The sequence below is a fragment of the Sinohyriopsis cumingii genome, chromosome 4 (assembly GCF_028554795.1).
Source record: "Sinohyriopsis cumingii isolate HCF-2022 chromosome 4, ASM2855479v2, whole genome shotgun sequence".
NCBI classification, from domain to species: domain Eukaryota; kingdom Metazoa; phylum Mollusca; class Bivalvia; order Unionida; family Unionidae; genus Sinohyriopsis; species Sinohyriopsis cumingii.
Genome location: NC_142964.1, coordinates 70910098 through 70926661, shown reverse-complemented (window position 1 = coordinate 70926661; position 16564 = coordinate 70910098). Strand labels below are relative to the sequence as shown.

The following is a 16564-nucleotide window of genomic DNA, read 5'->3' as shown; positions in this document are numbered from 1 at the left end:
AAAATCGTGTGGGTGTTATATTTAATACTGCCACTATGACAGCCAGCTTTGAAAATCATTTTACTGCTCAAGAATAACAGCACTGGTTCCAACACTAAGCACTTAAAACAAAGACTTGTCTTGGAGTCTTTAAAATTCATTTTTGGCGGTAGAGCAACAATCCATTTTAGGGACTATGCTATTTTCCATCTTCTACTGAAAAGTACCAAAAAACAAAATAATATGCTAGCCTCTAGAATTCGACTTTATATTTGCAAAATTATGTTTAATCAGCATTTTAATGGGATTGTTTTATAATAAGGACAAGTTGTATTGATAGGCCTAATAGCTAGTGACCGCTGTCAAGTTCATGAAGATGGTGGGTTTTTTGCAGGTTTATCGTGTCTGTCCTAGGAAGGGATGAAAGCCTCCTCTGCAATATCTGTCAGTGTTGGATATTGCTAGCAAGCACTTGTAATGGTACATTAATTACTTATATAGGGACCCAACTGGTGGTTATAAGGCTCTGTTTACTAGTGTGATTAACCATAGGTCTTTAGCTGTCATCCCCAGGACATGTGCAACCACTGAAACCCAATTCCTTGGTATTTTTCAGCTGTGGAGGTGAAAAGTTGTAAGGCTAGTCAGCCTGTCTACAGAGGTTGTTGGCATTAGCCACACCTTAAATATCTTTTTCTCATGTACCATTTTCTATTCATACTGCACATGTTTACTTTACACCAGTTAATCTAGTCATAATGTTCACTTGTAAAAAGTGAATAACCCGGTTCCCAGGCTATGAAATCTGTTACGGTTTTCTGTGTGTCTACTGTCTGGTCATGAATAATGCAGTTGACAACAGTTTAGACTCCAATTGGCAATTATTTCAGTGCAGGTAATTGTACATGTTCATTCTTGAAGTACTTCATTTCCTATTTGCTGAAGAAATTGTGGTAGCAATATATGCTAGTATAAGTATTCCATGTTTTGCATTAAATCATTGTCGGAGGGGACATGTGTCTGATATGGATTGATCATGTATATAGTTACACATGCTTTAACAAATCAGCTGGAAAAGGCATTGAAGGTAGGGTGAGGCTCCAGAAGCCAGAATGGGGTGCAGGTAATGGTACTGATCCTATAGTAAATAGTCTGATTTGAAATTTAGTGTTACTCGTTTTGCTATGGTTATGGTGTTCTGTGTTGCCAGATGCTGTTTGTAGGGAAATATTCAGGTCCAACCTTTTGTTTACTTGCAAAATGCAACATGTTAAGTTTGGATTATCTCAAGCACTTGAAGTTTTATCTGCTGATAAAGTATACACAGGTGAGGTACAGACATATACAGGTGAACATGTCATATCTACCACCTCTCTAGATAGTGGTGGTGGTGGATTGCTCTTTGAAATGGGGTAGTGGAGAGGTTTTTGTGTGTGAAAACACATCTGATCGGAGATAAAAGCAGCTTTATTTTGCAGCAATTATATAAGAGAGAGGGAAGGAGAGTGATCAGAATGAAAAAAAATAGCAAAACAAGTCAGCAGCTTTTAGCCAACTGACTGGGCAGGTATGACTTGCATACCAGACAGATGGTAGTTATTGCCTTCTTTTAGCTTACAGACACCAATGTAGTGTACATTTCATTCAGAAAATTAAAGCCATCGCATTGAATTTATATATTTAAAGTTCAGACAACATCTGTCTGTGTTGTTGATCATGTTGCCCCTCTCAGTTTTATTTATGCTGATTACACCTGCCATGGGACTGTTGATATGTATATATTTGGTTGGCTGTATGTAGACATTAAAGTTCACATGCAGGATATCCGTCTGCCTTTAGCACCCTTGAGGGATAATGATGAGTGTTATTTTATCAGAGTAGCTCAGTTTGGGTATTGTTCCCATGATGCAATGTCTGGCATCCCCTAATAGTGATTTATCTTGAGGAGGGAGTTTTAATGATAGTTTTTAGTATTTCTTGTGTGATTCCACTGTTTTGGAATGATAGAGGTGTGTGGATACAATAATGTTACAATGACAAACCTTTCTTATAATGCAGATCAGAGTAAAAGCCATCCCATCTAGTGTTTCAGTTGTTCTCACTTTTTGATGAATTTTGTCAGGGTAAAATTTGTTTAATGGTAGATTAAAACCATATGCCCCTTTGACACCTCCACCGTTGTAGATTCTGATTTGCATCAAATAGCAACTTTCACCTGCATATAGGTGATAAATTCAAGTGTCAGACACACAAGTAGTAATTTTGATAGCTAGACTGTTGTGGAAATATCAAAAAGGAATACCATATGTACTCACAAGCCAAATCTACCTGCAAACTGCACTGATTAAGATCTGTCATTTTGCATACTGTGCTGGCAGATCTAGATCAGCAGTTCTTTTTTTGAGTACTTGGAACAAATAGCAAAGACCCTAATCTGCAACTACATCATGCAATGGTAGATCAGGGTCTGTGTTGTTTATGGTTGGATTTGACATACAGGCAAGTATATATGGTAATATTACAATACATTGAATTGTTTGACACCCAGACTAGTAGCATGCTGCAAAGTTATTTGACCCAAATTCTGAATTACTTTTAAATTATAATAAAATATGGACATGTTAGATTATCTTAAGGCTTCATGCAAGGAATTTTCCATTATTAATCCAACTCCTATTTTCTTATAAATTCACAAGGCCACCCATTTTCATGCATTTATCTTTACAAACTAAACAGTGTCATTTATTGATAAATTATGCATTTAATAAGAAATATAATCCTTTTGTTGTATATTATGCAGTCTATAAAGTAACAAATATCAGTGACTTAAAGTAAAAAAGTTTTAAAAAACAGAACATTTCCCAAAATTTTGACTCGGATCTAATTCACTTTCATCAACATCGATCATTATGTGGCAGTTTTAAATTGCTTTTGGCGATTTTAGTCATTGCTAATGAAAACAGATTTTGAGTTGAATCTGTATGAAATTTATGTGTGAATTTAAGAATTCTTTGTGGTCTTGAATCAAGAGTTTGGTCCCATTGATCATGTCTTCCAGTTGCAGTTATTAGTGGCATCATAGAAAGACACTTGTCAGATATTTAAGGCTGGATTACATGCAGCTGTATCTTGCCTGGAACAATTGAAAGTGTTTATATGTCCTCTTCAGCTAGTCTATATATAAGGTCCTTTTATATTGTCACTACAATTTATAACCCCACAAGTGAACACTGCAGTAATTAGCCCACTTTCTCATTCAGTTTTAGTTTAAGGTCTCTACATATGCAGTTTAGTAGTGTTTATCTAGCCACACTTGGAGAGATAATTTAAGTCTATATATTTCTTTGATAAAGTCCTGAGTTACTATACCTTGCTCGAGCTTTCTGTACGTGTAATTTCCTTCAAAGTCACAGGTTTTCCTTTTGTCAGATGTTTTTGATATAGTGAAATTAAGATTGGCATTCATTGCATCTATCTTAGGCCAAATAAAAAAAAGGATGTGTGGTTCTGCTTACTCTACCGACCCTGTTTTAAAGTTGCAAACAAGTTTACAGCTGTATTGGAACATCCAAAGAAAATTACACTAATTCAGAAAATCACAGAGGACCATCTTGTCTTTCATGCTTTTTCAAACTGACCTTGTTTGGGGGTCAAAATGCTTTGTCAATTTGTGCAACAATATTTAAATTTGCATTAGAAAAATTGAATGCTACAGGCAGCCATTAACCTTTAGAAGTATATTTGATCTGCCATTTAGATTATATATATATTTATTACTGGGGATAATGACCTTTTTACTTTCAGAATAACATGACTATTGTAGCATTTATTTATATCCATTATTTATATCCATTTAAGCTTTTCATTGGGAAGGGACAAAAGCTTGATTACTGAAAAAAGTCAAAATCCTGAAAATGCTATAGAGTGAAGACAATTTGTTTTAGACCAGTGGCCCAAAATAGAAGTACATGTAAATTGGTACTGAATATGGTCTAAGGCAAGTACAGGTTTTATACCATTGTGTCCCCTACAATAATAACATACCATGTATCAAAAACAGTCATAGCAAATGCAGAGCCCAGCTAGGATCATTTTGGCAGGGCCTCCTGTGAGCAAGGCATTTGGAAATAAACTTTAAAACAAGTTTTATATGATTATTGAACTTGAAATTTACTTCCATTACTTTAAAATTACTTCTGCCAAGTATACCTATTTACAAGTCTGGACCAGCTGCAGAAAGCACACAGATCTTGACATGCTATCACCTGATGTGCTCATAGATCTGGTAATTAAAAGTTGGACTTCACCTATTTTTTTGTGGGGTCACAGCTTATGTTAATTTTAGAGACCATGTATTAGAAGGGTGTAAAACCTAATATATTCTTGCTGTACATGTTTTCATGATTTTAGTTGTTCAATATAGAGCCTGTGCAGTTTTGTTGGAGATTTTCAGCAAAATTAACAACGATGACTTATAACATGAGAGACAGATTGAAATAAACTGTTTTGTCTCCTATTTCAAAATCTGATGCATAAAGTTAGTGCAAGACAAATCGGCAAGTGTCACAGATTGTACAACTTCCAGTAAAATGTCTTAAACTGAATTATCTAGCGATAAGCAGTCCTTCATGACTCATGCCATGATTTTTTGTCTCATAGATTTGGTAAACTGTTCTTTTTTATGTGAAGATTCTTATTAAGTGTTTGCACCTGCCTAAATAACTAAGACACTTTGAACTCGTTTTGTCTGTTTCATCATAGTACTACATTTGTAGCATCAAGGTATCAGAATACTTGGATTATGGTAAATAACCAACAAGTATTGTGTGTACATTTTTGTGTGTTTTAAATGGGGTATTGGAATTTTCAGTCATTGATTTGAGGGGTGGTAGGCATTGCTGACAGGGGGAGAATTTGTTCTCCAGCTCTGGAGGTTCACATCATTATGTAGATCATTTGCATTTTGCGATATTTTACCGATGGTTGGGACTTCATCAGGGTCCGTTCTGTTTTCTCAACTCACACCAATTGCCCCAAACATTAAACACACCAAAATACAAAAAATAAAATAAAAAATATAGTGTCACATTTAAAATCTCCACCTCTATACTTTATAAAATCTCCCCATATCTAGAACAATGCATTGGATCCGTTATGCAATAGACTGCGTAAGAGAGGTAAATGGATTTTGGGCTATATTTCTGTAGTTACTGATATCCTTAAGAAAAACACCTGAATTTGTCCTCTAGCCACTATATCAATCTCTCCATAGTTCAGAATGTCAAATTGCCATTGCAAAGAGATGTACATCAGCGAAGTGCTAGGGGCAGAATAATAACAGTGACTAAGGATTAGTGTCCAGGGAAATCTATATCATTAATCAGTAGAAGATGCCTATTACCACAGGCATTAGAATTGGGGCAGCCAAATTTGATATAAATTGTTAATGTGTAGACTTGTGCCTGATAACTTGTTATATGAAGTTACTCATGCCCTTGAATTAGTGGCCACTTGAAAGTCCCTGCCTTCTGATTTCTGTAACGTTTTGGCAGCTGGATTTTAAGTCTATAGATCTGTTGATTTGGGACAGTATATCTGGTTTAATATCTTGCAGTCTAAAAGCATTGATTATGATTATGCATATATACACTAAAGTGAAAGTCCCTGTGTAAATATTTGTCCTTTCTGCCTATTGAAAGCAATCTTTGTACAATATTGTTACTCATTAAGATAGTAAGGCTAGAAGAAAGTTAAATCAGGAATATAATCTACATTCCTGAATCGATAATGTAAAAGGATTTCCACAGAGATGTAGGATTTAAATTACGATGGAACAGATAGAGCCAAGAAGAGAATACTCCAAATACACCCTGACGTAACTATTTGTTTGACTTGTTTCCATAGCTATTTCATTTGGCAATCAAATTGGCTTGTGGTCCATGGGAGTCTCTCTTGTACGTACAATGGTTGATTGAGATAATGAACCCTCAGAAGATGAGTCAGTTGCTTATTAGATAACTCATAAACATCACTTATTGTATGCTGCCATGTAAATGTGGTACCTAAACAATGACATGGTCTATTTATAATGCGCGTTTTTTATGATGTATTTGAAACTATCAGAAGACTGGAAATTTGACATCGTCTTGATGTTGTACCAGTTGGGTGGTTTTCTGTTTTAAATTCTATTACTTTATTTAATTTTGTATTAAATTTTATCTTTTTAATCCATTTTATTCATATATGCAGTAAAAAAATTTAGATAGCTGTATAAACTCGGTATTCACGGGTCTGGTTTTTGCATTTAAAGTTACCAAAATAATACTTAGACAAGTTTCTTTTTACCGGTATATTTGTTTTTGTGGGATTTTAGTTCTTCCCTGATTAAGGTCTATTCTCTTTTACGAAATATATTTTGTATTACTAATGATAGTAATAAACTTTACGAAATTACAGAAATTGTTGTAAAGTAATTATGCACCAGCCTTCAAATTCAGTTTTATGTTCAAGGGAGGTAAATCAAATTTTGGCAAGTGACAAAACCGGAGAGAATATCTCTCCTTTGGATATTGCTCCACTGATGGCAATGCTTAAAATAAAATATTTACAGCATTTATTGATGTGGAATTTTGAAAACATCTAATTTTATATTTTAAGTGTGAGGAGGAGGTGAAGGCACTCAACAGACGAATCCAGCTGCTGGAGGAGGACCTTGAAAGGTCAGAGGAGAGGAATGGTACTGTTGCCACCAAGTTGGAGGAGGCTTCCAAGGCTGCAGATGAAAGCGAGAGGTAAAAAAATGAGGTGTTTGTGCTTTAGATTGTAGCCATTCAGCTTACTAACAGGGTCTAATCTAGGATATGCAGTTATTTTGTTCATGCCTTTTTAATAAAATCTCCGTTAAGTATTCATCAGAATGTGTGAAAATGGTGTCAGATGTATTTACTATTATTCCTTTTGATATCTTCATTAAATCAATTATATTAACAGAAATTTCTTCCCTTTGTTTTACAAATGGAGTGGGTAGGATTTTCCCTGATGATTTTCAGTTCTTGAATAGACCCTGATGCTAATGTAATATTTTATCTGCAGTTCATTTTCTTGAAAGTCTGCACTATATGTTTCTACCATATTTGCTTGTGTATGCATTATAATAAAGATTCAGCTGTGAAAAAAAATCATATACCCTGGGAAAGTGATTTTAAAAAAATACCACCATCAGCGGGGCAGAAACGAACTTTTAAAAAAATTAATGTTTGTGATTCACGGAATTCTTTTTCTGGAACAAAAAAATCTCTAACTCAAAGTAACAGACCCAAGATTTTACAGGATACTTGGAATGCACTAATTGCATGGAAATTTAGCATTGTAAGAGAGGCACCCAAGTTACCAAAAATCTGAATGTTGTGTGATTCTAGCATCCAAAGGAACAGTATGTACCCGAGTCTCATCTGTACAGTATGCAGCAGGATGACTAGGTCTTGTCTTTCAGGCATGTCGGCATTTAGGAACCCACTTGGTTTGGGTAACCACAGTAGAAGTCTATATAATGTGTACTTTTTATTCCTAATTTTTAAAAAATTAAGCATTTGCACTGTACATTAACATTTGGGTCAGAATTTCAATTAATTTTTTCTGTCAAGAAATGCTTGCGTAATGGAAATGAATCAATTTCTGTATGAGCACAACTATTACTGAGTGGGTTTCTTAACTGCTTGAAGTGCACAATTTTTTAATGTTTTGAGGTAAATGAACAATTTATATTTCTAATGGAACTGCTGATTGTCAGGCTGTTTTAATTGGAGATACTATTATCCTAAGAAATTTTTCATAAATACTGACCTGAAGACAGAAAATATGATGTGCTACAACAAAGACCTTACATGTCTTGTTCCTAATACTTAAATCCATCATAAAAAGGCTAGATTAATAAACTACATCAACAGCGCACATGTATCTGCATAACTTGATAGGATTTTTAAAGAATATGTCTAGGACTACAATTCCTCCAAAACTTTTGTACTGGGAGAATTGTATACCAAATTTAGAAACCAGGGATCAGAAGCAGAAACTGTGTCCTGAAAGCAAAGGCTGTCACTATAAGGGACTCTCCCTACAAATGAATCCTGATCCGATCACCATCTTGAGCCATGCTACATGTGCATGTACACTGCATATATTTAGCCTGTTTTGAAGTCTTGTTAATAAGACCTGTACATTTATTTATTCCTGAGCAGCTCTTGGTTACTGCAGTAAAATTCAGGGTGGAGGTGAGGCTCTAAATGAAGAATCATATCAGTGGAGTAAGACCAAGCAATTAATTCAGTCTTAGATTGCACCCTAGGAATCAAATGCAGTTAAAAAACCAGGTGTGCTGGAAAATAAATGCATTTGATTTATTTAGGTAAATTATTGTCATTAACATTAGTTGAGAAATATACCTCGTGGGAAGAATATACATCATTGATAGGAAACTAGAATAGTAAGAAAAATTAGTTCTACTTTGTATCACTCCACAATATTTGGTATAGTATTTTCACACCATCCCATTTATTTGTAACCCCCCACCAATTTTAAAAACAGAAGGTGTCAAGGATTTACAAAAATGCACAAAACTTTATCATTTTGTTCATTGATTTGTATGTTCTGACCTGATTGTTGCAAGAGGGTCCCAAATGCTGTCATCTTGTTGATGTTTCGAATCAAATGAGATTTTGCTGAACAACATGGTTGCCATATTTGCTTGGGCTAGTTGCTGTTTTCAATCAAGAGATGTAATGTATTTCACCGTCTTTAAAAATCTAAATAATTCCATAATATTTGGATCCTCCTATTTTTATGGGGTACAATTTGTTTTAGATGTATTAAAACTTGACATTGCAAATATTGGACACAGACAACACAGACTTTACTGAAATAAGCTATTCTTGAATTCAGAAATGGACAGCAAGTGTCTGTTTGCTTCTTTACATTTAAGAGCCTCTGTTTGCTTTGGAACACCATTAGCTCTACAGTGTTAGGGACATCGTGGTGACAATCAGATTAGAATTTAAATATATCAGTGAATAAAATAAAGGTCTGTGCAGTTTTGAAGATACTTTTAATTTATTAAATTGGTAGGGTGTACAAACAGGAGGGTGTACGAATACTATACCTACTCAGTCATTGAGAAGATTGAGATAAGCAAGCATAATTGCAGTCGTTTAATGCTAATGTGTGCATCATAAAAATCGATTTTTGTCAAATTTTTGCTACTTACCTATGCTTTCACATTATCTCTGGCCGCACATTATACGCAGCATTGTACTGTATACTAGATCAAAATTGTCATCTGGATCATTGGCAAAGCATTTTCACATAAAGAATGTGGATTAAACTAGACAGCCAAAAAAAGAATTTGATAACGAATTTTCCATGAATTGATTGTTTCTATGTACAGTATACTAAAGTAGTAGTTGGGTACAAGGATGTTTGATTATATATACAGTCGGCTTCACTTAAATGCATATCACTTAATTGCATATATCGCCTAAATACATAGCGAAGTATGGTCCCATTTTACATTGTAAATATACATCTATTCTGCTTATATGCATACTCCGTTTATATGCATAGCTTGGGTCTGGCTGTGCATATAAGCAGAGTTGACTATATACAGAGAGAGGCAGACAGACACATGCACGCACCTTGTGTATGTGCTAAATAAAAAAGTATTATATTTGGTGAACAGGAACAATGGGAAGGGTATATGGATGGCAAACTATTGTATACAATATAGTAGGGATTAAACATATAAAAGGAATAGAGGTGTATTTTCATCTCTTGTTTAACAATAGTTTCCTTGTTCATACAGATTTCTTTACCATATCAGATATGTCTAGAAAGAGGGTCATGATAGGCCAAATAAAAAATGTGTGGTTCTGTTTGCATTGAAAAAAATTAGGTTGGTGGGTGGGTAGATACATTTTGTTGTTTTTTTTCCATTGTTTTTGTCTAGACATTTAAATGAAGAATAAACTTGAAAATACATGTAAATTTAGACATTTAAATGAAGAATAAACTTGAAACTCCATGTAAGTAAATTTAGACATTTAAATGAAGAATAAACTTGAAAATACATATTAGTAAATTCAGACATTTAAATGAAGAATAAACTTGAAAATACATGTAAGTAAATTTAGACATTTAAATGAAGAATAAACTTGAAAGTACTTGTAAGTAAATTTGCATGGTGAATTTATCTTCGATCATTGTTGCATCCTTCAATTTTTTTCTTCTGTACATTTGTTTCTTTTTTTGTTTCCTTTTGTCTTGGTTTTTTTCCCCAACAATTAAATATAATGTTGGCAGCAAAAAATGAAGTTGGTCAGGTAAACAAAACCACACATACACTTTTGGGGTGCCTTAGGTCAAAGCACTAGTCCAACAACTGGGCCAGATATGTTTTCTTTCTTCAAAATGGGTTGGTCCCTGCTGGTTGCAAATGTTGTACATAGAAAGCTAAATGAACCATTCTTTTCTATTCTATTTGATTCTATTGTTTTTCTCTCCTCTGTGCTTTGTGCAATTCTAATCTAGCTAATACTGGGCAAATGATCTAATTGAAAATTGACAGTATCTGATATTTAAATGTGTGCATACATATGTAATAATTCTAATGGGGATATACAGTAGTCCCTTGCTTTGACAATGTACAGGGTGCCTTTTACTGGGGTACATTGCATGGAAAAAAATAGAATTCATCTAGTATAATGGGATATGACTACACCTATATTATACCAGGGAATGGGTTATACTGACACTTTATAGAGATGAACCACTGTATAAACAAAGATAATATCACTGGTCAACAGCGAAATCATTACTGACTTGAAAAGGCCCTAATCTGTAGTATTTTGGTGTGCCGAACACGAATATAACCGTGAAAAATTTGTATTGGCTCTCGTTTTGAAGATATTCATATACCTCATTTTCTATGTTTCACTGTGTAAATTTCTCCAGTAGGACTGCAGCAACATCCGGAATAATGATGTAACATTGCATAATACCATCATGCTCACATCATCCACAGTTGATTGCATCATTTTCTGATGCAATGCAATACTAATGCCATGCGGCTGCTGAAGTAAGTTGACGTCAGCAGTGTACTATACATGTGTAGGCCTATTATACTAATGCCAGGCGGCTGCTGAAGCTGACGTAAGCAGTGTACTATATAATAGGTTCAGCATTTAAAATATTTTAGACATTGTGCGAGACAGTTCAAGCTACTGTTACATAAAACTTATTATTTTATCCATTTACGTACAATAAAGAACAGTAATGCCTCGAAAGTGTGTTAATACCGCGGACAATTTTTGCTATATTTGTGGGGAAGTGACATTTGCCAACCAGAAGAAAAGTATCAATTCTCAAGTGAAGAAGGCATATCATCTTTACTTCGGATGCAAGGTTGGTGACCAAGACAAGCCTTGGGCTCCGCATATATGCTGTGCTACATGTACAACACAGCTTTCACAGTGGTTGAATTGCAAAAGGTCATCAATGCCGTTTGCAGTCCCAATGGTGTGGAGAGAGCCAAGCAACCACCTAAATGACTGTTACTTCTGCTTGGTTCCTCCTCTTTCCGGCGGAATAACGAAGCGAAAGAAGTCGAGAATAGTCTACCCAAACATTCCGTCTGCATTGAGACCAGTTCCACATGGTGAGGGACTTCCTATTCCAGAACCTCCAGCAGAATATTCTCTTGATTCATCTGACGAAGACAAAGGTGAGTTGACCTGTTCTTCTCCTGGTCCATCAGCATGCAGTGATCCAGATTTTCACTGTGGTGCATCATCAACCCCACACAGAATAACACAGGAAGAACTAAATGACCTGATTCGTGATTTGGACTTATCAAAGAACAAGGCAGAATTGCTAGGATCAAGACTCCAACAATGGAATCTTCTAGAAGAAGATGTCACAATTACTGCATATCGAAAGCGCCACCAGCAATTGGAGCCTTTCTTCAGAAAGGAAAGTAATCTGATATTCTGTTCCGATATTGAGGGCCTCATGAATGCTTTAAAAATCACTCATGACCCACAAGAATGGAGACTATTTGTGGACTCTTCGAAACTGAGTCTCAAGGCTGTGCTTTTGCACAATGGAAACATTCTTCCATCTATTCCAGTAGCGTATGCTGTCCACATGAAAGAGACATACGATAACTTAAGGCAGCTACTGAATTCCATTGAGTATAACAAGTACAGCTGGCACCTCTGTGGTGATTTGAAGGTAGTTGCCCTTTTAATGGGACTGCAGCAAGGATATACAAAATACATGTGTTTCTTATGCGAGTGGGATAGCCGAGCAAGGGAAATGCACTACATGAGGAAGGAATGGACTCACAGGCAGAATGTAGCCATTGGAGAGAAGAATATCCAACACCCAGCTCTGGTTGAGGCTCAGAAAATCTTGCTACCACCCCTTCACATCAAACTAGGTTTGATGAAGAACTTCGTGAAAGCCATTGACCGGACTTTGCCAGCATTCCGATACCTGCATGAAAAATTCCCTCGACTCAGCGAAGCAAAGATTAAATAGGGAGTTTTTGTGGGTCCTCAGATTCGAGAGCTTTTCAAAGATGACCGGTTCAACAACTTGCTGGAAGGTGAAAACTATAAGGAACTAGTAGAAGACATGTTGATGAAGTATAAGAAACTTGGCTGCAATATGTCTCTAAAGATTCACTTCCTTCATTCCCATTTGGATTTCTTTCCTAGCAACTGTGGTATTGTTAGTGATGAACACGGCGAACGTTTTCATCAAGATATCGCAACAGTGGAACAAAGATACCAGGGAAAATGGTCCACTACAATGCTGGCTGACTACTGCTGGACACTCCTCAGAGATGCTCCCGAACAGCTGTACAAGAGACAGGCGAAGAAATCTAAGATGTAGTCAATGACTTGATTTTTTATAGGTAGGCTATTACAGTTGACCTTTTACTATTGGAATGCATTTCGTTTTGTAAACATTAATTTCTTGCAGATTACAAAAAAACTAGAGCCAATTTTGCAATTTGACTGTCATATTCGTGTTCAGCACATAAAAATTGATAAGAATTGACTAATTTTATTTCAGTAACATGACTTTTGTAAAAATTTGTTGTCCAGTGTATTCAGTAAATCTTTGCAGTGGAGCAGTTATTTAAAGTGTTTTCTGTTAGAATTTGGAAATTAAATATAAGGGTCCAAAAAATTACATTTTTGGGTAGGGGATGAGGGGCCTAGGAGTTAATATGGAAAAATGTCCAGCCCACACATAAAGAGCTTGAAAAAATATTCTTGCTGTGATCTATACAAAAAGAACCTACTGTTGTATATCCGTTATATTAGTTGCTTTTCTTCTTTAACACTAAGCACACACACCCACACACACAGTTCTGATCACAGGGAGGTGAAAATTTTATAAACTCCGATTCTTCCTCGATCATATAAAGTTCAAGTCTCTGTCTTAAAAAGTTATGAGTAGGATAACAAAACACAATTCCTGAAATCACTACACATTTGATACTGAATTACAAATATGTAAAAGTATTGCATAGTATAAAATGTATAGGAGCAGTTCCATGGCATTACACATGACAAACACACTGATAGGCAGGGTCACACTATCCCTACCGTTTAATGTAAAACATGGGGATAACATATAAATATAAATAACTATACTGGTAAAAGGCAGGGTGTTGTCAGTACAACTAAGAGGCTGACTATTTGATTTTAAGATTGGATTGGGAATATGGTTGCTGCATGTCCTCTTTTTCCTGGACATGTATTCCATTTCATTTCTTAAATCTCTAGACTGAGACAGATACACCCACTCTACAGTGTCATCTTTTTTTTTTGAAAGTTCAAATATGGTAACCGTTAGTTTGGAGGGGCAGCAGCTGGGATTATTTTTTTCTTCATCCTACCCCTAACTTAGAAATAGCTTGAAAACAATATTCTTGGTCATATTTGAAGACAAAGAGAAAGTAATTATATATGTTGATTGAACGAAAAATGCCCCCCATTTGATAGAAAATTTGTCTGCCTTGAAGGGACCTGTTGGTTACCTGGCAAGGTGATTCCTCCACTTCATAACCCTGATGTTGCAAATGGACTTGAAAGAAATGAAACTGTGTATCTTGCCTAGGAGTAAAAAGAAATGAAACCATGTATCATTGTTAGATTTAAAAGAAAAACTGTATCTATGTAACATTTTAAGCAACATGTTTGCAAATTAAACATTGTATTATTATGCACCATTATTCAACCAAAGTCAAATGCTGAATTGTGGTGTCATATTTGTGCTGCAAAAGTGCACAAGTCAACTCTCAAAGCTAATTTACTGTAAGTACTCCACTAAAAGGCTAACTGTAAACTGCACAGACCCAGATCTACCATTGCATAATGCACTTGCAGATCTAGGTCTGTGCCTTTTTAAAGGAGTACTCAGTAGAAAAAATGTGCTAGCACCTTATGTGATGGCAGATCAGGGTCTGTGTTGTTTGCAGTGGGACTTATAGCAAGTATATACATTTGACAAGTTACAAAAATGTACCTCTAAGGGGTAATTGTGTGGGGATGGTGGGGTGACTGGTTGGTTGTCATACAATGTATGTTCACAAAATTGTACCAGAGAATTGTAGCTTCCAACCTCAACTCTTTAGTTTGGAATAAAAGAACATTTTGCTTAAAGTAAAATTTTAGCAACGTGACAATTTCGTTATTGTTAATATTGATGACAGAAATAACGTTTTCTTGAATCTTTGAAACGAAATGCCCTCAACTAAATAAAGCTTAAAAACAAGACACCTAACAGTGTTTAAGACCAGAGGGTACAATTTAATGGTACACAGTTATTCAAGTTATATGCTGGCTTCAAACTTAAAATTTACATTTTACTTTATTCAACTGCAGCAAGCTATGAAATTGAATGATACAATGTATGCATGCTTATAAATAGTTTAATTGTTGGCTATATATGGGAAACACCCTAGATAATTGTAAGTATTTCTTTAAAATTTTATTTTAGAGTCCTGCTTTTAAACTTGGAAATTTCTTTAGTTTTAATCAGTGTGCTTCATTGAAAAGGTGATCATTATGTGAACAGTACCTATGCATGTAAAATTAATCATTACTGACTTCATTATTACACAAAAGGTCATTAATTTCAAATATTTATGATTTATTTCTTTATGTTAGTTTTATTTTTTTTATTTTGACAATACTTCCTTGAACTGCATAATGTAACTGGATAGCATTTTTAACAAAGCACACATTATAGTCACATGCCTGATCAGGTAAAATGTTTCGTAGTAGATTTGATTCCCAAGCCTGTTTGAAACATATTTGTGTACATGCAGAAGAAGAAAAAGCCCAACAAAACAACCATAGCTTTTGGTGACTCAAAACTTCAGACAGATAGGACAAAAGTGCTACAGTGACCACCCTTTATAAACAAGTACATCTTTAAATAGAGACTACGTTGTATATATTCTGTTATGTATAAATAATCTTGTACAATCTGTAACAAAGTACACATATTGATATAAATCTTTTATTTCAAGCATTCATTGTTTTAGATTTGACTCCATTTCAGTCTTTACTAGTTAGTTACTAAAAAGGGTGTTTTCCCATCTATTGCCACTGCTGAAGTTACAGCTATGGAGTAAATTAGACCGAGTTTCCTTTGCCGTGGATATTTTGTATTTCTCTTCAAATTATTTGTGTGTATCATGCTTGCTCTTGGAAATATGTACTAATAGCATAATAATCAGTGATTTCCAAGTCAGAGGAAATTTGGTCTAATAGAATTCTCAATATACATGTAGGCCAGCCGTTGGGGTGATGGATGAAAAATTAATATTTGCTTATCTCTGTACTAATACACATATGCATGCACTACTATCAATATGAAAAGGCTTTGCTACTATTCTTTAAAATGGATTGAACACTGGAAAATATCTAAATGTAGTTTGTAAGGTGCATTTTTTCCCCAAGAAAATTTGAAGTATATATGCTGTGAATGAATCTGTTTTCTAAGGTACTATTTTTTTATGGTTTTGCAGAGATTACATTTTTTATATATACATGAATTCATTTATATAAATACATGCATGTGTTGAAAATTCACTGACCCAACACCAAATGGCTATTAAAAATTTGAGGCAGTTGAGTGAATTTTCCAATCACTTGTTCGATCAAACGGGTGACTACTGATCAACAGTTTACCATTGCTTTGTTTACATGAAATGGGTGTTCTGTTGAAAATATTGCCAACTTTGTTCATTGAAAGTCCATACTTTCTGCTTGAAGTTTTCAATGTGTTAAAGCTCATACAAACATTCACTTTCACTTTTTAATACTAAGTGCTTACCATAAAGAGGGCAGACTTGTCATGGTTTGTACTTTTTTTGTATCTAATTTTAGAAATGATCAAATAATAACTTGAAATGATCTCTCTCACAGTCAAATTTTGGTCATTGAGATCGTCATTAATATTTCCATAGTAAATATCTGGCCAAGTAAGAATTTACTCTGGGTGAATACATTTT

General features: G+C 34.9%; 1 protein-coding gene across 12 annotated transcripts in view; it reads left to right on the top strand.

Annotated features, from left to right (window-relative positions):
• The window catches only part of LOC149801425 (tropomyosin-like), a 60997-nt gene that overhangs the window by 17533 nt on the left and 26900 nt on the right, over positions 1-16564 (top strand). For all 12 annotated transcript variants that reach the window (XM_089955546.1, XM_089955545.1, XM_089955544.1 and 9 more), the window contains one exon: positions 6637-6770. In XM_089955546.1, coding sequence (XP_089811672.1) covers positions 6637-6770 — 134 coding nt within the window. The remainder of the gene's footprint in view (positions 1-6636; positions 6771-16564) is intronic.